The sequence below is a fragment of the Strongylocentrotus purpuratus genome, unplaced genomic scaffold (genome assembly GCF_000002235.5).
Source record: "Strongylocentrotus purpuratus isolate Spur 01 unplaced genomic scaffold, Spur_5.0 spur5_contig_848, whole genome shotgun sequence".
In the NCBI taxonomy this organism is placed as follows: domain Eukaryota; kingdom Metazoa; phylum Echinodermata; class Echinoidea; order Camarodonta; family Strongylocentrotidae; genus Strongylocentrotus; species Strongylocentrotus purpuratus.
In genome coordinates this window covers 760,543-787,191 of record NW_022145555.1, presented here as the reverse complement: position 1 = coordinate 787,191, position 26,649 = coordinate 760,543, and the positions used below count along the sequence as shown (strand labels likewise).

At 35.9% G+C, this 26,649-nt stretch overlaps 1 protein-coding gene across 1 annotated transcript; it reads left to right on the top strand.

Annotated features, from left to right (window-relative positions):
• LOC592804 (cilia- and flagella-associated protein 69) lies at positions 1-22,209 on the top strand. Its single transcript, XM_030993505.1, has 23 exons — positions 1-795; positions 1,438-1,500; positions 2,083-2,148; positions 3,032-3,218; positions 4,161-4,333; positions 5,039-5,199; positions 6,329-6,424; positions 7,177-7,242; positions 7,905-7,965; positions 8,573-8,665; positions 9,112-9,189; positions 10,021-10,240; positions 10,565-10,729; positions 12,453-12,568; positions 13,843-14,043; positions 14,657-14,849; positions 16,180-16,317; positions 17,282-17,430; positions 18,181-18,306; positions 18,656-18,742; positions 19,787-19,848; positions 21,157-21,199; positions 21,787-22,209. The coding sequence occupies exons 1-23, from the start codon at positions 703-705 to the stop codon at positions 21,919-21,921; spliced, it is 2,772 nt and encodes a 923-aa protein (XP_030849365.1). The 5' UTR covers positions 1-702; the 3' UTR covers positions 21,922-22,209.
• The last annotated feature ends 4,440 nt before the right edge of the window (positions 22,210-26,649 follow it).

Here is a 26,649-nt window from a genome sequence, read left to right as displayed (position 1 = left end):
GGGGTATCGTGGCAACTGTAAATATGGCGTTGCTTCGCCAGTGATTTTTCTCTATTTTGAAGAAGCAAGGATATTAAACAAATTATACTGGCGTGTGATCTATCACCTTTTGTTTGAAATATTATATTCTATTTACCAGGACATTCTTTGTCGTAAGTAGGAAGAATTTATAACGACCGTAAGAGGGATTTCTAGGTCGGGTAGAATCTGCTTTGGACGGAGCAGCTGTATGAAAAACCGCACTACCTGGGCCGACAGCGCGCCGGTAAATCCCTGCAAGCTTCCCGTGATCTGCAGCTGAATGTGGACTGTGCATGCATTGGCACACAACAAGAACCTTTCGAGAAGGACAAGGCTCTGAATTTCGTCGGTCTTATCTGGAACAGTGTGTTGTGTGAAAAGATTGGAAACTGAATAGTATATAGATTGGTATTTTCACCTGCAATAAGGCAAAGTTTGAAGCCCCTTTTCAATTGAATTGCAGAAAACGAATTGCACAATTTGCACAATAGGCCTAGATTGGGATCGTTGTAATAGGCCTAGTGCAAGTGCTGGTTATTTCTGAACATGACAGTTGTGACTTGATCCAGGAACACTACAGTAACACTAGAATCTAGGTCTACACTAAGTAACAGCAAACAATATTGTCAAATTTCCTGAATGAAAAGTTAACATCAACAAATTCAGACATTCATTGAAAAGATGACGACAAAGATGGCAACGCAACTGCAACCTAAACCACCTGTGCCTGTTGTTGGACATGTGATCACAGATGAAGAGATGGGCTTGAAAAAGGTGAAAATGTACTAGAAATAGAATAGGCAAATTGAATGGACCAAGAATTTTTTTTTTTTTACTCCTTCAAGAATCAAGGCTTCAGTTCTTATAACTCTAAATTGATGACCTTTAATTGGGCTAAATCTAGATTATTTCATTCATATAATTTTTAATTGGATCTTGTCAAGAGAGCAGACCTCTTATTTAATTTGTCTCTATTTTGTAGAGTCTAGACTCTAATATACCATTGTGAAAATCCAAAGGCAATTTAATTTACTAAACTCTAAAGATGTTACCTTTTGTAGTGTCTTTTATTTTTAAATATTTTTGGTTTTCTCTGCCATTCTCTTAAGTCAATGATTAAACAATATTAAATTCAAGTATTTCTCAAAAATATCTGCACTATATAATCATATGTTTTTCAAGGAGTACATGTAGACCTACCTGTACATGTGTACATGGTTTGTTGTGAGCACACGCACTCGCACATGAATTTGTAGACTATATGTTACCAAATTTGATTCTTAGCTTGTCAAACTCCATTAATTACATGTACAGTATGTTAAAGTCTTTAAAATTGCTTGAAGATGCCCAAATTTAACAATTGTTTAACCCATTTTGTGTTCTTTTTCTTGTCTTAACTTTCACTCCAAACTACAGGGAATCAAGATCCAGCAGGTTAACTTTGTTAAAGTCATCAAACTCCTTACAGATCCACATTCGGTAAGTATTCAAAAAAAGAAAAAGTAGAAGGAGGAATGGGGGTGAAGTCGAGGATTTTCCACATTGCACCACTCATGTCTGTCTTACACAATATTCCTGGAGCCTCATTATCTGGCCTTAAGACAATTACTATAAGTTCTAGCATTTGAGAAATTTATCTCTTAACAGGTTCTACACCTAGGTAGAGAATGGCAAATTCATTTTTTATGTTTGTGTAGTGTCTTGTTAGGAGATATCAGTGACTTTTTACAGAGCTTGAACTCAACACCTCTGCATCCCCTGTCAGGTGTTAAAACCATTCTGTCAATTTTGTTATAACACTTGCAAGAACTATTTTTTTTGCCTGACAAAAGGTGCCAACATGCTGGGCAAACGGGTGAATTTCAATCTCTCCTGGAAAATTTGATTTTGTTACCTTCATGTGGAAGAAACATCCATTCTAAATTGATAAAGAATAAGCACTACTCTACAGATACACATACTGTAAGTAAACACAGATGAACAAATCATGTTGTCTCCAATTTACATGTAGTGTTGTCCAGAATTGTGACTATCATTTATATCCTTTGATTTTTCTTTCAGGTGGCTCTCTATGAAAGACACAACCATGCTCTGCAGAGACTCATCAGACACTACAGTGCTGGATTTGTATCCTTTCTAAAATGCTACCGATAATTTTAAAAAAAAATTCGCTAATGAAAATCATTCCAATCAATAATGTCTGGTTTCTAGTACTTTCTATTATGAACACTTTCCATACTTTGATTTGATTTATTTACCAACAGCAATACATTTCATACATACAATAATTTAGATACAAGAAGAGAAACTATTGGTTGGTAAAAAGGGGCCAGATAATAGCACATGTGCTAGTCGAGCCTAACTCCTTAAACAGCTAATCAAAGTATTTTGGTAAAAATCAGTTTAGAAAACGTACACTGTAACAAAACAAAAAATGAATTTACCATTACAATCGATACTTAAAAAAAACAAGAATCAGTACTCAACAATGTCTTACACTATGTATAGCCTCTAAATTAAAAAAAAGTAAGTCCTATTAAAAAATCTTGGGAGAATAGTAGGATTGTACACAAGGAGTGGCTCTAGCTATATACCTCTGCAATCTTTAAATGTCTTTAATTGTTAAGCTCAATCTAAACTGCATTATGTTAGTTGTATAGGATGAGAAGGGTGCATGTAGACTAGTCTCTTTTAATCGATTTAAAATATTTCAAACATACGAGTAGTAGGAAACCATATTTTGTTTTCTTTTCTCAACTTTTATTGCATTTTTATTGTGTTACAAACCTTAAATGTTGTTATTCATGAATGAGTTCGTGAATGGACGATCCAATAAACCACCATAGACACGGGTAAAACTTGGTTGTTTTTGTTAATATTTCACTGTTATGAGTAATTGTGTGAGGTGCTAGAGGGAAAATACATGTAAGTCAAGCATATAGAACCCTCTTGTTGTATTAATAGTTTTATTGAGTAAGTACTTTCCTTGACCGAGGATTCCTCGCTCCAGCTCCTCAAAGACTTGGTGCAGGTGTTCAAAATCCTCAATGTGTGTGCTGACAGGAGTCACGAGCAGCCCATGTACATCAAGCCCATGATTGAGATGCTGAAACTTTGTAGCTTGCCTTTCCTGCGGGAAAAGTCATCCGATGAAACCACCTACTCCCAGATTGTCATTGAATCATTCTCTCAATTGGGTAAGTGTAGTACATTCAAACCTGGGGGTGTTTCACAAAGATCCTAAGTCGAATTTAACTCTAAGTTGGACTTGAACATTATGGAGAGCCATTTATAGCCCTAAAATAAAATATATTCAAAAGCAAAAATTCAAGTATTGTAGATAGTCCACATCTCGAACATGAAATCTCCTTGATGTTAGAAAATATGAATGATTTGAATCATCATTTTATGCCTTATAAAATAACTTTTACAATATATTTTCAAAGATGCGAACAGCTTTCCATAATTGTTGAGTCCAACTTAGAGATAAGCTCAACTTAAGGTCTTTGTGAAACACCTCCCCCCCCCCCCCCACAAGACATATAAAACCTGCTCAAGGGAGACAAAAAGGACGTCTTTACGAGCAGGTCATCATAATACTGTATACAAGTTCCTATAATACCCTCCCGATCTCGGCCATTAAGCCACAACAAATCTTGAAATCTATCACGTAAATAGAGTAACTCAATAAAATATATGTGTGAAATTTTATTTTCATATCTCAAAACATTTTTGAATAATCACCTAATTAATTATTCCTTTGTGCAAGCTTTGTGTAATATTGTTTGGTTTTCAAGGAAAATGATAAATTTTTAATATGAAAGTGGTCTTTTTATACAAATGTGTGCTAATTCAGGTTTGACTATTTAATATTCATGTGATTGTCGAGTCCAAATTGCGATAGAGAAGAGGCAGAGAAGTGGAAGAAAACTTTATAATAAGGAATAGAATTGAGGTAGATGTGTTTGCATTATATTGTGTCTGAGAAAGAAAGGGAGAGAAAGAGAGAAAGAGAGAGAGAGAGAGAGAGAGAGAGAGAGAGAGAAAGAGAGAGAAAGAGATTGATTATATAATGTATTTCGTATGTGCTACACAACATTACATTCTCATTTACATATATTGCCTTGTCTCTTTGCCAGGCTATTTGATGAGAGTACCCAGCAGAGAAGTGCGCATCCAGCTTGCCAATACACTGGAGGCCATCTACACCAATAACACAAAGGGTCTGCTCGTCCAAGACCATCAGCCTACCACAAGGGCCTATAATGCAGCCATGGTGGAGAGGAGTGACATTGCGGAAACACTAGTGAAGGTATAAATAATAATAATAATAATAATAATAATAATAGTGTAAACTTATAGAGCGATCACATACTGTCTTCTTAAATGTTATTCTGTAAAAAAATCAGTCTTTACCTTCTAGATAGAGAAAAAACTAAACCTTAAAGGGGAATTCAGTCCACCCTGAACTCAAGTTGGTTTCAATAGAAGCAGAAAAATGAGAGAAACGGGTCAGTGAAAGTTTGAGCCAAAACCGATTAAAAATAAGAATGAAAGCAATTTTGAAAGTGCGATCAATAAAACACAAATTGGCAACTCTGTGATGTATCTTGCGAGCTCCCCTCTCATTTGCCCTGTACTCGCAAGATACGTCACAGTGTTGCCAATTCGTATTTTACTGATGACAACTTCAACAATTCATAACTTTCTTATTTTTAAGAACAACAAAGAGATTATCAACTGCTTCAAATTGTAGTAAATATTTGTTACGTGTACAGTGTATGTCCAAATTTAATAACTCATTGTTGCTTATCAAAGCATAAATGGATGAAGAGAAAAGAAACAAAAAATTGACATGTGATTTCAGTCAATGATTATCGCATGTAAAGGAAATTCTTCAGTCATATATAGGCATCAAACGATGGTCAATCTGTTCGCAATAAAAAGTGATATTATTGTCAATTGTTAGTAATTGCTACATATTACTTATACCTTCCTTTACATTCTTCACCTCCAGAGTTTGACCTTACTTGAGAATGACCTGGAGGTCAAACTGCGGCTGATGATCATCCTGCAGCACTTCTCTTCCTTCTCCCCTATCAACTGTAACTCTATGCTTTCAGCCGATGCAGCAAGTCGCATATGCAGCAGGATGAATGACCCGGACCCCAGCGGCAAGTAAGTTGGCTTCTTGAAGCTCCTTTCATGCTCTACTTTTAAAGTAGTCACCCGAAGAATCAAAAGTGTTTTTAAATATGCAAAATTCATATCATTGCGAAGGGGAAGCCTTACTGATCAAATATAACAACTTCCCTCTTCAAAATATATTTGGGGCCTGCAGTAATCATCTCTCAAAAATGTTAATTTTGAGATCCAGATTTTCTGCCTTTAGTGGTCCTCCGTAGAGCGTCAAGATGACGTCAGATATGGGACACAGCTAGCCACACAATTGCATTTTACGCCTTTCCATGATATCTATATGATTTTTCAGCAAATTATTCATGTTTTTCAAGAGAAAATCTTTCCATCCGTATATAATTTGTCCATATTATGAGTTGTCATGAATTTACTTCGGTGACTACTCAACACATACTGTAGAAGTTGGCTCTTATGGGGAATTTGACACCGTTCCGTTCAGGTGTTTACCCAATAACAGGGGATGTCAATCACCAGGGTAAGCCGTCAGTTTCATGACCAACAGGCTTTATGTAATGCTCCCGTTTTTTCCCCATATGGTAAAGTCATTATCGGAAGTTTACATCTCCTGAAGACTCTCCAAGAGACGAGGGGGTATTTCTTGATTGACAAGTTTGCTGTGTAGATAATACTTTGTTTACAGGTGATCTTTTTGGATTTTGCAATTGTAACAATGAGATTTAGAAATAGAATAAATAATAATAATATTCCGCTTTTATATAGCGCTTAATACAAATGTCTCTAAGCACTTTACAGATATACTATTACCCCGGTCATTGCATTCAATAGTTGTCCGCACACACTTTGCACAACCTCCATTCCCCGGGGAGCACCCAGCCAGGTGTTACTTGACGCTAAAAATCCTACTAGGTACCCATTTAACACTACCTGGATATAAGTGCTGTGTCAGGATTTGAATCCTCGACCTTCACATCTCCAGTCAAGCGCCTCAAACCACTCGGCCACGGCAATCCTACATTGAATACATTGAATACATTGAATCCTATGTGTTTAAAAAAAAAGAAAAAAGAAGTTATTAATGTAATTTTATTTTTCCAGATCTCTTTTCATCTTGCTCACTACTCTCACATATTTCTTCACTGCTTTCTAGGTTATTGTTCCACTCCATTGAGATCTTGTGGAATCTGATGGAGAATGGAGACCGGGAAGAGATGGCCAGACAGCTCAACTCATTTATCTGTGTAGAGTGAGTAGGATTCCTGAACAGTCAACAAAACAAAGTGATCAAAACAAACAAACAAATAAAAACAAAACAAACAAATCAAATCAAAACAAGCAAACCAATACAAATCAAAACAAAACAAAATAAAACAATGGTGCAACCGCAAGAATACAGTATAAAACAAAACCAATCAAAACAAAACAAGCAAATCAAAACGAAACAAACAAATCAAAACAAATGAAATAAAGACCAAAAAAAAATCACTAACAACGGATCAATTTAGGAATGTCTGTTGATTTGATTTATAGTTTTGAACTTGAAATTGAGTGGCAATTTTGTTGTTGTTGCAGTGGAATGCAATGAATGTATGTATATTTTTATGAGGCACTTATTTTCAGTTTGGTACCTTTGAGTTTATGCTTATTTCTTTGCTTTTATGGATGACAAATATCACAATGTTTTGTATATAAGAAATGTTTTTCATTCATTCAAGATGTCAAACATACAAGGATTTTTGTGAAAGATAATGATAACATTAGAAAAGTGACTCAAATCAAAAGTGAAATATCAGTGATAATTTAAAATTGTAGGTAAAATTTATTACATGGTGTAATCCTGAAAACTTAACCTTCAGTTCAAAAAAGAATTATGCACAAATTTTACAATTTTTTTAATAATTAAGTCCAAATATTATTTTTTAATGTAAAGTTCAGAGTGAATCTCATGATAAGTTTTGCAATCTACTAATTGTATTCATTTTGTTGTTGTTGTTGCAGGGCATTGAAAGACGCTTTCACCCAACAGATGACAAATGGCTACAGTCATTATGATAGGCAGTTGAGGTGAGGCATGATTTAATATACAACAATACTGAAATTGATCCATGATTTGTTGTGAGGGGGGGGGGGGGGGGGGGGGGGGCAGGGGGCAGCGGGAAAAAAACACAGGAGCTATGAACAATTTAGCTGTCAAAATTTCCGAGGGTGCTCTGATAAATCAAAGAAAAAAAATACTTTATTATTACCGTGAGAAAATTGCACTTTCCTAAATCCTAAAAGAGCTCCAGCAAATATAACAATTATTTTTTACACTATGGGATGAGGGGGGATACAATTCTTTAAAATCTCTGCAAGGCAAACATTATTCAAAACAAGAGAGAGAGAGAGAGAGAGAGAGAGAGAGAGAGAGAGCACGAGAGCAAGACAGAGAGAGTAAGTTTTTATATACCCGGTAGTCAAATGTTTTTTGTTTTTTCAAATCTTAGATGTGAATAGGGCACCTTTTTTTGGGGGGGGGGGGGGGCATTCTTCTAATGAAGATAATGTATAATTCTAAGTTTTGGCCGGAGTATTTGTATATATATGTTGCATATTTTTTCTCCATTTGATGGGCTTAGTTCTGAATTACTTATTGACTATACTGAGACATTTTTCAATCCATTAAATGTTTAGGTCATAAAATCTAAGCTCTGCAATATATCTTATTAATTTTTTCCATTATACAGGAATGACCTTCTCGTGCTAACAACGCTAGCAGTAGCTAATAATCCTGAGGCACCTTTCATTGTAAGTATTCCCTCTTGTAAACTTCTCAAAAAATAATCTTTTGTATTCAAAATCACAGAGAATAATGATAAGTTGCAGTCAATGTACATTAATGGTTCTTTTTAAATAAAACATGTTAACGAAGGAAAGATAATCTACTGCAATAGTAATTTTATGAAGGAATTTTCACAACTTGTATGAATCTAGACATTACATAGTATAGAAATTATTGAAAAGCTTAATTCTAATTGGTACTGTATAGAATTTGCAAAATGTAAATTCACAACCAGCATTATTATAATCGTCATTTTCAATTGGCTTTCAATGTCATGAAGGATAGCAGAACTGGTTTATATTTGCTGATCTTCACAAAATTCATCTCCTTCCTCTTATTAGTTTGTCACATCAAGATCATTGACAATTTGTCCCTTTCTCATTGGTATTGTATAGAAATTGCAAAATGTAAATTTACAACCAGCATTATCATCATCTTTTATTTTCAATCGGCTTTAAAAAAATACTATAGTTATGACATGACGGAAAGCAGAGCTGTTTTCATATTTGCTAATCTTTACAAAATTGATCTCCTTTCTCTTCCCTCCCCCCCCCCCCCACCCTCATCCTCTAGGAAACCGGTTACGCAAAAGTCCTGATCCTCTTTGCCACATTCCAAGAAGTTAGAAGTCACAATGCCCTGGTCAAATACCTGAAATTAGGAACCGTAAGTACATTCTCAGGATTAAATACAAATAGTGGATGCTCCAAAATTCAATTAAAAAAAATGTGGGCTATTTCTAGTCTGCAGTGTTGTAACATACATGTTTGTAATCTTATATAGAGATGACTAATTTAGTTGTTCTATATGGTCATTTACCTCTAGTTGTTATTTTATTAAAATACATTTGTCTTTTTAAGGGAAAAAAAAGGGTTAAAATTGAGTGTATATTTTTTAGAACTAATTTTGCAGAGAATAATGAAAATTAGAATGTATAATAACTTGGAAATTTCTCTCATTAATCTTTTCAATACTGCTGTTGCAAACTGAGGCCTAAATAAATGTATCAAATAAGAATACCACCTTGTATTGATCTGGTTTAAGCCATCTTTAATTACAACTTTTTGTAAAATTATGTTTTTTTCTTTCTATTCTGTAATTGCTTGATGTAGAGCCCTGAAGATTTTGAGCTGAAGAAGATGCTGATCAATGTATTGGTTGTCCTCAGCAAAGAACCTGCGGTCATTCCGGTAAGTATATAGGCAAGATGGAACCATATTCCTCCTGTCCCCTTCCTATATCCTGGGGCCCCAAAGTGTAAAGAGCAGTGATTGATTCAAATCTATCTCAACTTTACTTTAGATCAATATCAATGGCAGGGCTTAATTTTCAAAAGAGATAAATAAAGGTGATTGTAATTTTGTGATCGATATAGGGCTTAATTTGCAAAACGGATAAATAGAGGAGATTGTAATTTTTAGGTCGATAGGGCTAAATTTGCAAAAGAGATAAAAAAAGGTGATTGTAATTTTGTGATCGATAGGAAGAATTGATTCGAGTTAATTTGCAACTCTTCCTAGGCAGGGCCCATGTAACCAGAAATAGGTGAGGATGCATTTTTGTGCAATAAAAAGGAAAGGTCCTCTCAATACTGGATCGTTCAAATGGATGCTCTTCCTCATTTTTTCAACAGTAAATTTGATTATGTATTATATCCTTCTTTTGATAATATTATAGTAAGTGTATTTTTTTTACTTGCTTGCCCAATTCTTGATAATATGAAACTTGATTTTTTTTTCTCTCGACAGAAGGAGTTCTATACTTTGTTGAAAACAATGTTTTAGATATTGCAGTTAGGATGATAATAATGATATGTGAATTAATATAGCACTCTAACACAATTGGTTTCACAGCGCTTACCATGGTATAGAGGTGGGAAAATCTGGTGGAAAAAACTGTTACTGTTAACTAATTTTACTTGACATTTATTTGATAACAAACAATTTGCAAGGAAAATAATTCTAGAGGCCTCATAAAATTGCTCTGTACATTTTTTAAACTTCTGTTTTTCTTTGAATCAGCTCCTTAGCGAGGGTCATGTGATCCTAGCTCTACTGTCGTTCATCAAGAACAATGAGAACTCCAGCCAGCCGCAGGAGTGGAGCCCCGCCCAGTTTGAAGAGACCCAGCTCCATGCCATGTCTGCCCTGTGCACCCTAGCGCCACTCTGTATCCAGGACTACATGACATGTCAAGGAAATACAAGGTTACTTCTCCTGCTGGAATGGTGTGTTGGAAAAGGTAAGGTTTTTATGATACACCTTGTATATATTCAATGTATTTCAGTAGAGAGTACTTTGGAGTATGTAAGTATTGTCTGCCCTATGCACCATAACACCACTATGCATTCAAGACTACATGACCTGTCAAGAAAACACAAGATCCCCCTCTATATAAAGTGATGTTTTCTTTTGATATACCTGGTATATGCAACTTCCTCATTTTCTGCTATATGAATTAAAAAAATTATAGTATATAAAATGTGGGGATACTTGTATTCAACATTAGAGTTTAGCTTCCTATCATCGACTTTTACTTTCAATTTTCTTATCTTGTTTTCTTCAGATGACTTTGCTGGCCACGGGAACGCCTTCCACGGTAAAGGAGGACGCGGTAACAAGCGAGCTCAGATGAGGTACTGCCTCCATCTCATGAGGAGCGTGGTTTCTCTCAACGACAGTGAGGTCAACCAGGACCTTGTCGACCAGGGAGCCATCAACCAGTTACTAGGTGAGCTGAGTGACCTCGGGGGGTGTTTCACAAAGATCCTAAGTCGAGCTTAACTCTAAGTTGGACTTAAAAATTATGGAGAGCCATTTGTAGCCCTAAAATAAAATATATTCAAAAGTCAAAATTCAACTATTTTAGATTTTTTATAAACTCCACATCAAAAATATGAAATCTCTATGATAATAGAAAAAATGAATGATTTGAATCAACATTTTACGCCTTTTAAAATAACTTTTACAAAATATTTTCATAGATGCTAACGGCTTTCCAAAATTGTTAAGTCCAACTTAGAGATAAGTTCAACTTAGGATCTTTGTGAAACACCCCCAGGTCTCCATTAAATGTCCTAGCAGTCTCTCAGATAGGACGTTAAATGCTCAAGGTCACATTTTGGAGAATTTTCACCACCAGATGAGTGACCTTTGGCCTCCATTTAATGTCCTATAGCTGTCTCTCAGATAGGACGTTAAAAGGAGGTCCCATCTGGAGGAGTTTCACCAGCTTTGTATGTTTAGAACCCACTGCACTCTTTGCGAAAGAGTAGAGGGTAAACTATCATGTAGTGGTTCTCCTGCACATCCCAATCAGTTATACCAGGGGGGTGTTTCACAAAGATCTAAAGTTGAACTTATCTCTAAGTTGGACTTAAAAATTATGGAAAGCCATTAGCATCTTTGAAAATATTTTGTAAAAGTTATTTTGAAAGGCATAAAATGTTGATTCAAATCATTCATATTTTCTATCCTCAAGGAGATTTCATGTTCTGGATGTGGAATTTATAAAAAGTCTAAAATACTTAAATATCTGCTTTTGAATACATTTAATTTCAAGACTCCAATGGCTGTCCATAATTTTTAAGTCCAACTTAGTGTTAAGTTCTACTTAGGATCTTTGTGAAACACCCCCCTGGAGGAGAGACCCAAGAGTTACAGTGATGCAGCTCGCTTTTCCCTCACCAGGCAAAAGAGACACCAAACGTTAAAAAACAGTGTCTATGAAATGTGTCGGATCATGAGTGTTGAACCTAGGGGTATCTGTATACCCATTTATATTTGGAGGGGGGGGGGGGGGGGATGGGGAGGGTTGTTGACCAGATTTCAAAAGAAATGATAAAAGTAATGAATGTTCAAATTTGCCAACAACGTTCTAAAATTGTAGAAACTTTGAAATAGGAGGGTTTTCACGTCCTCAGAACCCATTCCCCTCCTCGCAATGATCATGGATGAACCTATGAAACAGCCCCCATTGAGTGCTACCAGCCCTGAAAGTCAGTGTAAATATAGCCTACACCTTTTACATATTGTATGTTAGCAGCATTATAAGATATGCGGCATATTTATTTTTTGAGAATCAGAAGGGTGTTTTTAAAATGTTGCGTGTTATTGCCTTCAGGCTCTTATATAGGCCTGTTTTCATTAGCTCGAGGTTGCCAAATAACCCGCAATTTTATCTATCTTGATCGCAAATTATTGAGCTATTTTGCGTCTTCATGCAGCCCGCAGTTGCAATTAGCGGGATATTTGGGCTAGCTTGCTAAATATCCAGCTATTTGTCCGGTGCGTCTTCACCAGCCCCGAAGACTCACACCATGCATGAACGCTGAGCAAAATATCTCTAGCTAATTTCTGGAGCTTGAGTTTCAAGCTGATGGAGACATACCCAATAAGAATCCTCTACATCCTCGAAAGTTATTAATATGACTTTCTCTCCTCTTCCTGTCTAGATATCCTGTTAAGCGCTACAAGGTCCAGCATAGAAGACGATGCTATTGACGTCGAGATGCAGTGTGACATGCTCTTCATTCTCTCAGTATTATGTGAATCAAACATACATAGAAAGGTAAGTCTATTCTGAGCTATCCCTTTCAGTCACGTCGTTGCATACCCAGCAGTAGTTTATTTATTAAATTATAAAATTTGTTATTTGTTTTTCTTGATGATAATAACAATGGCAAGTAGTCATAGAGCATATAATAATTTGTAGAATTCTGTATGCGCCTTACATTTTTTTCCCTCTTGTTTTGCACTTAAATGATTAAGAAGTAGAGGAGATAAAGCCTATTGCTTGTAACAGTTAAGAAAATGATTGTCATCTGTTGAGTGCCAGAATGTTGTGAACATACCCATGTTTGCCAGAATGTTGTAAACATACCCATGTTTGCCAGAATGTTGTGAACATACCCATGTTTGCCAGAATGTTGTGAACATACCCATGTTTGCCAGAATGTTGTGAACATACCCATGTTTGCCAGAATGTTGTAAACATACCCATGTTTGCCAGAATGTTGTGAACATACCCATGTTTGCCAGAATGTTGTGAACATACCCATGTTTGCCAGAATGTTGTAAACATACCCATGTTTGCCAGAATGTTGTAAACATACCCATGTTTGCCAGAATGTTGTGAACATACCCATGTTTGCCAGAATGTTGTGAACATACCCATGTTTGCCAGAATGTTGTGAACATACCCATGTTTGCCAGAATGTTGTGAACATACCCATGTTTGCCAGAATGTTGTGAACATACCCATGTTTGCCAGAATGTTGTGAACATACCCATGTTTTATTCAGTGTAGAATTAACGTCCTTCTGGCTCCCAACAGACTATACATTGTGGCACTCTTTTGTTTCAGGGCACGGTAAAAAGAATTAGAGAGAAAATGAGCCATTAGAAGCAAAACACTCCAGGAAGTGTCCAATTTTGCAATAAAATTTATCTTCACATAATTCATGTGTATGTGTACTCTTGAAGACAGTGCAATACATAGCTGCCAACCATTCCTATTTGGGAGGATTCCTATATATTGGCCCACAAACTAATGTTACACCCCTAGATCCTTTCTTTGGGAAATTTCGGTTTAAAAAAACTGTATGATATAACTGTATTCTTAAATATGTCTTGAGAGATTCCTAATTTTTGCCATAAGAAGTTGGCAGGTATACCAATCTGTGTTTCTTGCCTTTTCACTTCTTGAAAGTTCTTGTCCCTTTTCTTACGCTTCACTGGCGCCTCTTCACTGACTCTTGCTGTGAGAAGTTGGCAGGTATGCAACTATGTGTATTTCTTGAAATGTCTTGCCTCTTCACTGGCCATTTTCTCTGTCCTCTATAGGAGCTGTATGGTGAGAAGGGTGTGGAGGTGGTGCTTCGATACCTCAGGACAGACGCCAAGAAGCTGAACCGAGGCTTGGGACACCATCGTCTCATGCTAGCAGCTGTAGATAACATCTGGTGCTGTGTGATCGGGGCCTACATCAACGAGGACCAGTTCCTAGAAGGCCAGGGCGTGTTCCTGCTTATCGATCTATTAGAGGTACTCGTCCGCAAATTATTCTGCCCTCTCAAGACACAAGTTTGTGGTTTCCCAAAAAAATTCCTAAACCAGGGCCCCATTTCATAAAACTTGTCATCAGTGACAAATGACAGTTATAAGCTAGTGAAATCCTTGCTTCTGATTGGTAATTAGCAGATTTGTCACTGATTTTTGTCATTTGTCATTGAAAAAAGGATTTGTAAAACGAGTCCCAGGACTTCATGTATGAGAATCAAGAGTGTTTGATAATACACCACAGTGCTCTCTCACAATACTTGAACACAAAGAGCAAAATTTTTGCAAACACTGTGTCCATTTTTGTGAAGTTGACCTATGGTGTTTGATTCCATTTACTACTTATATGTATGTTTTTTTTTTTTAAATCTCAGTTTTTGTTTAAAAAATATAAATCTCAATTCAGTATTTATGACTGTGAAGATATTATTAAATCAATAAACTATGTCAAATCAAATCAAATCAAATCAAATCAAACAAATGTTACTTCTAGATTTCTGTATGGACACCTGCAATGTGCACATTATCAGCACATTTCTGTAGTTGTACTTTTATTCTTTTTATCATCACTGCCATCTCCAATTCCTTTTCCTGACAGTCCTCTACTCGTAACACCCACAACCTGTCGCTGGGCTGCCTAACGGACTTGTGTGAGAACCCTAAGACCGTACCCCACCTCATGGCCTGGAAGGGCAAGAAGGAACGCACCATCGCCAGTCTCCTGGTGGACATCTGGAGGCAGGAGGAGACCCACATGGGCGTCAAGAGGGATGAGAACGGAGTCCTCATAGGTGAGATGGGTTTAGGATTCTTCTTCTTCTTCTTTTCCTCCTCCTCCTTCTTCTTCTTCTCCTTCTCCTTCTCCTTCTCCTCCTCCTCCTCCTCCTTCGCTTCTCCTCCTTCTCCTTCTCCTTCTCCTTCTCCTTCTCCTTCCCCTCTCCTTCTCCTGTTCCTTCTCCTTCTCCTTCTCCTTCTCATTCTCCTCCTCCTCCTTCTCCTCCTCCTACTTCTCCTTCTGCTTCTCCTCCTCCTCCTTCTTCTCCTCCTCCTCCTTCTTCTCCTTCTCCTTCTCCTTCTCCTTCTCCTCCTTCTTCTTCTCCTCCTCCTCCTTCTTCTCCTCCTTCTCCTTCTCCTTCTCCTCCTCCTCCTTCTTCTCCTCCTCCTTCTTCTTCTCCTCCTCCTTCTTCTCCTCCTCCTCCTTCTTCTCCTTCTCCTTCTCCTTCTCCTTCTCCTTCTCCTTCTCCCTCTTCTTCTTCTTCTTCTTCTTTACGTGCCATGTCCTGAGACGTTGGCGACCATGGAATGCCACAACTCTCTGTCCCATATTCTATGAAGTAATTCATTCTCCCCGAGATCAATTCCACTTTCAGAAATCCCACTCCTTGAGCTATTCATACACTGAATCCCCCTTCTACCCCTACTCCTCCTCCCCTTCCATTCTTCCAGTCAGTGCAAGATTTTCCAAACCATTCTTTATAATAGTTTAGGATTACCGGTAGTCAAAAAATATAATTTCAAAAGGATGATATATGAACATATTCAAATGAGAATTGAAGTTCCACGTAACATTTCAGAGGTGAGAGCATGTTTAGGAGTTCAACTTGACTCCATCTGCAGCCTGAATGAGAACAGAGTTCACCCGTCTCTCTCTGCTCTCTCTCTCTCTCTCTTTGTCTCTGTCTCTGTGTCTGCCTTTCTCTTTCTCTCTCCATCTCTCCCCTCTCTCTCTCTCTCTTTCTCTTTTTCCATATTTGAATTAAGATTAGGCTTGTATAGCTGTAAATCAAAAGGAAAGTAATGAATACTGCACCTCAATGTCGAGGACAATGTAAAATATCTTACCAGGGAACCTTCTTTATTAACCACATGTATAGAAAAATCAGTTGTTTTTTCCCCTTGAATAATGTTTCTCATTGCAACCTGTATTACAGGGGACCTGTACATATAGACTAATTTCCTATACACAAGTACACATTTTTTCTTTAAATCTCTCTTGAACATCTCTTTATATATTGCTTTGACTGTAATTTCTTGCATTTTGTTCCTTGTTTATCATTTCTGAGCAGTATCTTGATATGTGTGACTTATTAAATTGTTTTCATCCATCTTTATTTCATCCAGATCCAGCTGTACCTCTAATGGGCAGTTTTCAGGAAGAGGCTGGAATCAAGCCCTTACCTGCTAATCAGCCCAGTCATGCTATTACTGACATCTCAGAGAATATGAGGGCTAAGATCTACGCACTCTTCTGTAAGATAGGTAAGTATAGACCACAGTCGAGCTCCTTTATTATGCCTCCGCTACAAAATAGCCGGCGGCATTATATTTTTGGGTTGTACGTCTGTCAGTACGTCCCGTTCTCATGATCGCGTGATCTCAAGAACCAATTGATGGATTCCCCCCAAACTTGGACCATGTATGTATCTTGCAGAGCCAATGAACTGAGTTTGTAAAATCACTCAATGGCGGAGGCATTATTAACGACTGCGGGTAGTCAAAGATCCATCTAGTTAAACTTGATTTTAGTCCGAGATTAAAACCAACCTTGAGTTTCACTTTTTGTATCAGACTGGCTGTTAATATCCCACTCACTGGTAGCTCATTGGGTCATTATTAATAAAACTTTAAAAAAAAAAATTCTGATAGAGAATGTGCTTATCAAAATTCTGTGCATGTAAATATTTTAGCTACACTACCCAGCAGCGAGTAGTCAATGTCATGTCTTCTGTTTTGAGCAATCGGAGGCTTAGAACCTTGATATGCGATGTATCATGTACTCTATACAAACTTGGAATATTATCATTAATCAAGTGGATAGGTTGCCAGACTGAAATACTAGAGCGCCATAATGCAGCCATGATAAAGACAGGGTAATAATTGTGTCAAGTTTGACATAACTGAGCGCCATATAAGAATCTACTATTAGGCATTTAAAAATAGGAGATGTTGTATTGCCCTTTAGGTGACAAAACATGGGTCGGTCAGTCTGCAATCTTTTTTTTTAAACTTTTTTTTTCTTCTTTTTTTTCTTCATCTTTGGGCAGATTTTTCTGTTTTGAATGCTTTAATATTTTTTTCTCTCTAAAAAACAGTATTTTTTTTTATTTTTTTAAAAAGCCGACGGTAGATTTCAAAATTTGTGGGTCGGTCCCAAAGCCTGAAGGGCAATACAACATCTATTTTTTTAAGGCCCTATTTTAATATTGTATGCATCCTATCACAGGTTCTGAAGACCCCAAGGGACTGTCTACGGAGGAGCAAGTAACCCTGGTCATCATCAGGAGGTTTCTGGACTTCAAAGAGGGCGAGATCTGGGTGGAGATCACCTCAGAGCTCGAGCAGGAGAACCTACGACCTGTCACTCCTGATCAGGTGAGGCTCTGTTCTCTATATCAGCAAAGAACCATGCTTTTATAGACATTAATCTTAGATATCATGTGACCCTTTGTCAGTTATAGATTCAAGTATATTAAAGATGATAGGTATCTTTGCCTCTGATTCTAATCAAAATCCTGGATTTAGCTCATGCTGCAATCATAAACCTTTAGGTCAGAAATGAATCCCATGACTTTTACAAGCCAATCACATGTTCGATTATCAAGATATTTATGATTGGAAACCTTTTTCCCAACGGTTTTGAACAGTTTAACACTACAGTCTATTGGGGAAAATGAGTGTGGTAAAACCAGTCACACCAGTAAAGATTTTTACTTTTTTGAAGCACATCATGATCATTTTGAAGCACAATTTTTTAAGGCTTCAATATTACACCATATCACAGACACTGATAACACGTAGGGCCATGCATCTCAGATTTAAGATTAATAAGATTAATAAGATTTAAGATTTAAAATTAATATTAATCATCAATATTAAAATTATGTATGTCACAGGGTTGGAGATGTAGTTAGTCTCCAAATATGTAGGATCTTGCTGAGGAAACAGGTCATGTTTTTATAAACAGAGAATGAAAAGTTATGTTAAAAAATCATAGAATTCATTTTTCTAGACTCTTCAGGCACCCTATTTTACCATTGAAATAAATATATTCCAGTGCAGTAATGAAGAAGTGAATATCTTTTAATGGAAATATACCAATTTTTTTTTTCTTCAAATTTGTAGGAATTGCTTGAGATGCTCAGTAAATCAAACCAGGAGATGGCTGAGACGATCACAGAAGAACAGAATGAGCTTCTGGAATCACAAAGACAACAAGCCTTATTGGAAGAACAGGAGCTTTATTCAGAGGTAAGTCAGATTCTTGTGCCAAAAACTACCATTTTGTGTATTGGTAATGAATCTTCTTACATGTATTTAGATTGCTACAAAGAACCAAAGATACATTTACATGAAAAGGAATAACAGAAATCCCTTTTGACTTTATTCTTGCTGGAGTATGCTTTCTCTTTACATTTTAAAGATTATCTTAAAGCCCCACTGTCCTCTATATAGCAAACAATGCCTAAGTGATACCCATTGGTCCCCCATGTTGCCCTTTTTCTTATGTTAATTGAGAGCTGATTTTTTAACTAAATACAGGATTCAACAACTTACAAGAGTGAGAATCATTTGCTTTGATATGTATTTTCTTCTTCAGATTAAAGAGAATCACAAACAGCGGGAGAAATCCATCAAGAAATGGGATGACTTTGTGGCTAGAACGTCCAACTATGCCATCCTCAAGGTAATATACAGCTACTTTTCATTGAAACATGTTAGAAATAACAAGTTACAATAAACAAATAATACACAGCAGTGAGACCATTAGTAAGAATTACCCACACAAGGTACCCTTGGAACAGTCCGAGATGATAGCCTTTAGGGTGTTTGGACTGTTTTTAAGGTATCGAGTGTGGGTAATTTTACAAATGCATGAACAAATTTATGTGTATTATTTGTTTTATAAGATTATGTTTTGTTTGTTTTATAACATTATTTTACTAATGACTGGTCATTAGCCAATTTGATAACGACCGGTCATTATAAGAATTACTTGTTAGGCAAAATAATGCCTGGTCATGTGTACGCTCTCAACCAATCATTTGATTAGGATCCACGTCATCATCTTATACTACGTGATATACGATACTGGAATCATTTATGGGCTGATTAAGAATAGAGATAGTCATGAATTATAAATCAGGGTCTAGGTTTATTTGAAGTAATAGAAAGTTGAAATTGGCAATGGAATTTGTAGTCACTACTTTCTGAGATATTAACGTTGAAGTATTAAAGTACTGTCTCTCAAACCAGAAACTTGCCTCTATTTAAGACAGTTTTGCTGAAGAAAAAAATAGGGATATGAATCATTCATTTTGTGGGGTGGGGTGGGGTGGAATGGAAAGGAGGGAAGAATTTCTTGGACAAAGATAATTTGAAAGGTTATAAATATTGAGATATAAAAACTGAAAACATCTCCATTTCTCCACAACTACAGTTAAAGTTTTGTGATTTAAAAAAAAAAAAAGTATATGAGAAATGGAGTTTTCTTGATTTATGTTTTCTTGAGAATGTGACATATTAAAACTTACATCTAAAAGGGCCTAATTCAACCAGTCCACCTTTCATTCATGAGTTATGAAAAACACAAAAAACATCAAATTTACAATGGGTTTGAATAATTTAGTTGTAATGTGTAAGTAACGCCCATAGTAACGTATGTTATGAGAAAATCACTGGTGTATTCAATGGGTTAATTAACCGTGATGTCTTCTGTTCTATTTTACAGAATTCGAAGGGTAGACAAGACGTTGCTATTGACGATTCTAGAGCCAAGCAGATTGACAACGAGTAAGTTGTATTATATCTCTATGTCATTGTAATTGCTGATGTGATATTGTATTGTATTTCACTCGATTCATCCGTTGTCCACAACATCATTTAAGTAATCTTATTTGTCATTGTCATTGTAATTGTCGACATGATATTGTCTTGTATTTTCATTTCATTTTGTTTCATTTTTATTTTTTCATTTCCAACAAAATGCAATACATAATAACGAATACAATGTAAAATGTATACAAAACATAGTTACATTTGTAATCAACAAATCTTAATAATAATTTATACATTTTAGGAAGACAAAAAATGAATTTTAAAATTTAACTGCATTTATATTTTGAGGATTTATATTTCACTTGATTTATCTGTTGTCTACAACATCGTTAAATTATCCAATCTGGAATTATAGTGCATTGTTATCTCATTGAGAAGACGCGATGGCTCAGTGGTAGAGCAGTGGTCTCATAACCGTAAGGTCCCGGGTTTGAGACCAAGTCGATACGCTCATGTTCTTTCGTAAGGCATTATTAATTTAGGCTGCGACGGGTAGTCGAATGCTCGAGTACCCGCACGGTTGACAACTACTCGGGTACGATTTCTCGTACCCGAATATTCGGCCGGAAAAAAAAAATAATAAAAAAATGTCCAGGCCGACGCTTACCCGTGCCAGGGAGAGCGGCGGCCGCTGGCATGTTTCCCAACTCAAGCACTGTCAAACTCACCACTCAGAAACTGGGACCAAATGTCCAGATTTCTGTTTGGAATCGGAGGACAATGGATTATTCTGCCATCTTTGGTTTTTAAAACAGCATTGTTTACTGTTATTATTATTATTAAATCGGCGCCTTCAACTGCAACTCGCAGTAAAATTGCATGCATTTTCGGCGATACTTGGATACTGCACCAGTGGTATGGTGGTGGCAAAAAAAAAAAATCAAAAAAATTTAAAAAAATTTAAAAAAAACATGGCATCCGAATATTCAAGTATTTGCTTGTAAGCCTGGGAGTGTACTCGGGTACCTCATTACACTGTTGTGCACAGTCTTATTATTAATCCCCATTACCAAGTCTTTTGGAGAGGACTTAAAGCCATTGGTCCCCTGGTTGCTTACTTACAAGCATACACATGCTCTGGTAGCAGTTGGGTAAAACAAACCGACAAAACCAAGGTTCAAAGATTTTCTTGCTGCAGACAGCAGTACATAGGTTACAGAGATATGATGTAATTGTATCAGTGAATTGTTAATTAGTGTTTTATCTATCACATGCTTCAAAGCTATTTAAAATGTATTTGCTTTTCTTTTTTTTAACCTACAGGCACTCTTTCCATGATATTGATCTTCCTTCACTCCAGACAACAGTAAGTATTTGGATAAGCAATTGCTAGTGCATATTTATTTTAGTAGTAGTATAATAGTATTAGAAATGGAAGCCGCAGTGAATGTGGTAGTTTGAGTAGTTCACTAAAAATTTACATGTATTAATTACTTGCATTATATCACTGTTAAGCATAGTAGCCATTTATGTAGACAATCTTGTAGAGGTATTGTGCAAAGATATTAATTTTGCCATGACTTGTGGAATTTGAAAAATGCAATAGTGTACACACACAGAAAAAGAGAGTAAAGTCTCCGTTTGTTCTTCCTTTAAAAATCATAGCAAGCCTAGGAAATACTCCCAAATTATGAGTTCAGTAATAGGTAATGAGACCACTTCCGAAAAGTTGACACTTAAACACGTGTTCATTTTTATTATTATTATAATTATTGTTATCATTATTGACAAAGATTTAACAAAATGCAACCCCCCCCCCCCTTCCACAAAGCATACTGTGTATCGGGACCTCACAACTGTAAGTAATATAGATAGATCTGTATTATCTTCTTCTCTCACTCCTCACAATCTATCGATCAATTAACGATGTATCATTCTTCCTTCCTCTCTCAGACTTTCCAGGGTCGGACTATCATGGTAGACAGCACCCCTCGTGACATCTTGGACGGATCTACTCTCATCACCAGCCATACGGACGCAGAGAACAACCTCACGCTCAGCAAACATGCCTCCATCGCCGTCTCATGAGCTCCCATTCTCTCTCTCTTTAAATGACCGCCGCAAACCCACGGAAAAGGCAGAGAACAACTTGACACTCAACAAACATGCCTCCATTTTTAAATGACCGCCGCAAACCCACAGAAAAGGGGGATTACCGTTAACGATTAAGTTTCTATTTAGTTTCACAAGCTCCCTTTTTTAATGCCATCACAAACCCCCCCAAAAAAGGGAATCACCGTTAACAATTGGAGAGCACAACTTAACACTCAACAAGCATGTCTCCATTGCTGTCTCATGAACTCCCTCTCTCTCTCTCTCTTTAAAGGGGAAGTCCACCCTGAAATTAAGTTAGTTTTAATAGGAGTAGAAAAATGAGAGAAACAAGTCAGTGAAAGTTTGAGCAAATTCCGATTAAAAATAAGGAAGTTAGGATTTTTGAAGTTGTGATCAATCAAACACGAATTGGCAACTCTATGACGTATCATGCGAGCTCAACTTCCATTTGCTCAGTACTAAAAAAATCTAAAATTTTCATTTTCCCTCAAGAAAAATTTCAACCATACATGCACCCTAAATATAATAATTGCAAATATGTTTCTATACTCCCCCTGCAAGGAACAAGTATATATTCCGTCATCAATAACGAAGAAAACATGATTTTATGGAATATTATGCACAAAGCAAATGAAGGAGAGCTCGTATAATAAGTCACAGAGTTGCCAATTTGTATTTGATTGATCACAACTTCAATAATTCATAACTTTCTTATTTTCATTCAGAATTTGCTCAAACTTTCACTCACCTGATTTTCTTATTATTCTGCCTCTATCGAAACAAACTTATTTTGGGGGTGGACTTTCCCTTTAAATGACCGCCGCAAACCCACCAAAAGGGGATTACCGTTAATAACGATTGGGTTTCTATTTAGTTTCACAAGCTCCCTTTTTAAACAGCCATCACATACTCTACCAGAGATGGGGATTATTGCTAACGATTGTTTTTCTATAATAGTGTCACAAGCTCCGTCTTTTAAGTGCCATCACAGAGCTCCGGAAAAAGGGGAATACCGTTAACGATGGCTTTCTATTATCATCCCTTGAGCTCCTTCTTTAGACTGCTGCCCCAAACATACAAAAAAGTACACAACAAAGTCCAATACATTTTGTAACTTTCATTTTATTTTGGCCATGAGCAAAATCAAATCTTGCATGAAAAATAAAAGTTTTTTTTCCTTCCTCACATCTTGTTCTGGAATTTCACATACACAAGGAATATGTAAGGCACCTTTGAATTTCAAGTGAATAACAGCGTGTCGAGGTTGTGCTCAGAAATAAGCTACTGGATTCAATATCTCTACTTCTCGAGTTCCCTAAATGCCATTAAGGTGTGGCGAACATAAAACCTATTTGAGCACAATTCTTCTTCATTTGATGAAGCAGGATCTTGTAATCTTCTCATTAATAAATAATTCTGGCAAACTACTCCCTATCTTAACATACAACAGAATTGGGCTTTTCCTGCTCTTACGATTACTCTGTAAGTATTTTGTACGATATTGTAAATAATTATAAATATATATATTGTATATTATATAACTGCGGTTGTTTGAATGGAGATGTCTATTTGAATAGTATACTTAATCTGATTTTGACAAATCTTTTCCCCATGTATGTATATATGGGAGTTGTTACTGATATTACTTCTACTGGATACAGCTAGTTTGAACAGATACATATGTATGGAGGTGTCACAGTGCAGAGGATTGCTGTTTGTATTTAAAGGGGAGGTCCACCCCGATATTAAGTTTTGATAACAATGAGAGAAACAAATTAGTGAATGCTTGAGCAATATCTGATTAAAAATAAAAACTATTTGGAGTTGTCATCAGTACAATACGAATTGGCAACACTGACATATCTTGTGAGCTCCTCTCTAATTTGCTCTGTAGAGAGAAAATGTCATAAACTCTCATTTTCTTGGTTATTGATGATGGAATAGATATGTGTCATATAGGGGTCGTTCAAAAATATAATATCAGGGTGGACTTCCCCTTTAAGCAGTGGACTACTCACTGTTAAATGCTTCAATAATTTATATTGTTCGATCAGTAATGATAGCTCACTCCAGTGACTTCTTCTACAGAAGCACATTTTGGCATTGTCGCATTCATTGAAACTGATATCTATCTTTATTAATATGTTGTTCATGAAATTACTTGTATCTTGAATTACATTTTAGACATAAGAGCATCATTTCACGAAACCGTCATAAGTACAAGTTCACTTAAATCTCATCCGAACGTGTACTGTGGTTAACAGGAATTTCAAAGGCAAACACAACATCGCTTACAACATCTTTTAGTTGTATACTATTGAACATAGGAAATGAAATCTTGAAGCACAATGATGTTATTAACTTGATTAACTTTCATTATTACTGACACATTTGCTGTAATTTATTCTATGCACGTGTACAAACAAAGATTTTAAATGCAAACAACATTTGTATAAATTAAGATTTTTTCAAATAAAAATGACTGCTTGATGTATCCGTCCAAATAATCTTTCATATCCTTCGATGTAAATGTGTGTGTAAAATAAATCTATGGTATTTTCTACTTTGCATGAAGGCAAATGTAAATAAATTCTATAAAGAGAGAGTAACATTTGCTTTTAGTTTTCTTTGCATGTCTTTTTTTCAACACTTTCTTCTTAAATTATATTGATGATTCTTATGTAATAACTGGACAGGCCAAACAAATCTATACATTCATAATCCTTTGACAAGGAACAATTTTAATATCATCATGACAATTTATTTTGATTTTCTCTCAAAAAGGTATCCTTTGAAAACAAGAAAGTTGTAACTATAAACCAAATACAGCAATACCAAGGCCCTGTTTTATAAGGTAAAAGGCATCTGCACGATTGTAGAATTAGTTTGCTTACATCCAATCAAATGCAATTATTTTAATTAGTACAATTATTGAACTTGTTATACATTTACAGAGATGTCAACCTTGTGCGACCAAAAAAGGGAATCATGATGGCAAAAAAAAAGGAATTTTAAGCAAAAAAAAAGGAATTCATGAAAACAAAACTTACAACCACGCGCGACACACTTCCAATGCAGAAATGTTCATTCCTCATGCTGTTTTTTTCTTTACAAGCAGGTATTTTTGTTTTGGTTTATTTTGGTATTATCGGCATTTCATTCTTTTTTGAGAATATTTTTCTCTTCAATTATGTTTTAAAATTAGTTTTCTATCGAATTTGTGATCAAATCACCATTTTAGGGCAGTTGTTTGACGTGTGGTGTGTAAAAAAAAAAAAAGTATTTTATGAAGAAAAAACGTAATCCCGTAATTTGAAGAAAAAAACGGAGTAATTTCGGCAAAAACGGAATGGTTGGCAGCTCTGCATTTATGAAATAAGGCCCTACTTAGTTAAGTGTCGTGATAAATCAAACTTGATAAACTATGGGTCGACATTCTTTTCCTCGAAAGACTTGAACACAGAGTATACTTGAACTTGAAGTACAACAAAACTCAAAGAAAAGCTAAACATTTCATATATTGTAATTCATCAAAGTCACTAAAAGAAAGTTCCTTCTATGAAAGGTCATAATTTTAAATGAATTTACTTTAAAACTTCTGTAACACACAAGGGGGGGGGGGGAGAGGAAAAAAAAAGAAGTTGGCATACTTCTATACCTGTTAATGGTGTACTTAATCTATGCCAAAAGAACATAAGGGATTCAGATGAAGAGATATTTTCATCCTATCTCTTTAATGAAAGCAGAAGAAAAAACATTGTAGAGTACGCCACACGGTCTTACATGTAAATTTACCTTTACTATTATCACTCCCTGTTAAACCAAACAAAACAAATTTAATTCAAGAAATTTCTATCAGGAAAATTGGCATGCATCCCTTCTTTACTGACCACAACACGTGCAGGTATAAACCTTACAGCAGCAAAATAATACTCCATGCGAAAATGCAAATCTAACACGGTCAACATGGAAAAGAAGGAAAGGGGAATAAACAGGAAAGCCCAAAATACTAAAAAGAAAAGTATTAAATGAAAGAAAAGAAACTTCTTAACTTGTATGATTTATGGATTGGTCAGGACTTTTGTCAACACATTCAATATACACATAGAACAACAGATCTACCATGCAAAGAATAAGTTGAGTAGGTATATAACATAGTCATCCATAGCACCAGAGAGTAAAGCACCATGAGACAATCTAGTGTACTACTGTATTATTATCAATTATTCTTGCAACAGTCTCATTTACACAAATTCCGCATATTGTTGTAGACTCACTAATTGGAAACGTGCAAAATCTGATGGTAGAGCATGTGCGAACATGTATTGTAAGTAGCCTGTTTTAAAGAGCATGAAAACTACTTGCAAAAATTGTCTGCGCGCCTGTCATCTGCAAAATTATCTGTATGCAAACAGAGCAGGTTATACAGTTTACAAAATTTAAACTCTGCATTTGAAAGAATTTGGTAAATATGACACCAGGGGGGAGTTTCACAACGATTTTAAGTTGAACTTATCTCTAAGTTAGACTTAAAAATCATGGAAGGCTGTTAGCATCTTTGAAAATATTGTGTACTGGTAAAAGTAATTTTAAAAGGCTTTAAATGTTGATTCAAAACTTTCTTATTTTCTATTATCAAGAAGATTACATGTTTCTTGATACTTGAATACTTGAATTTCTGTTTACAAATATATATTATTT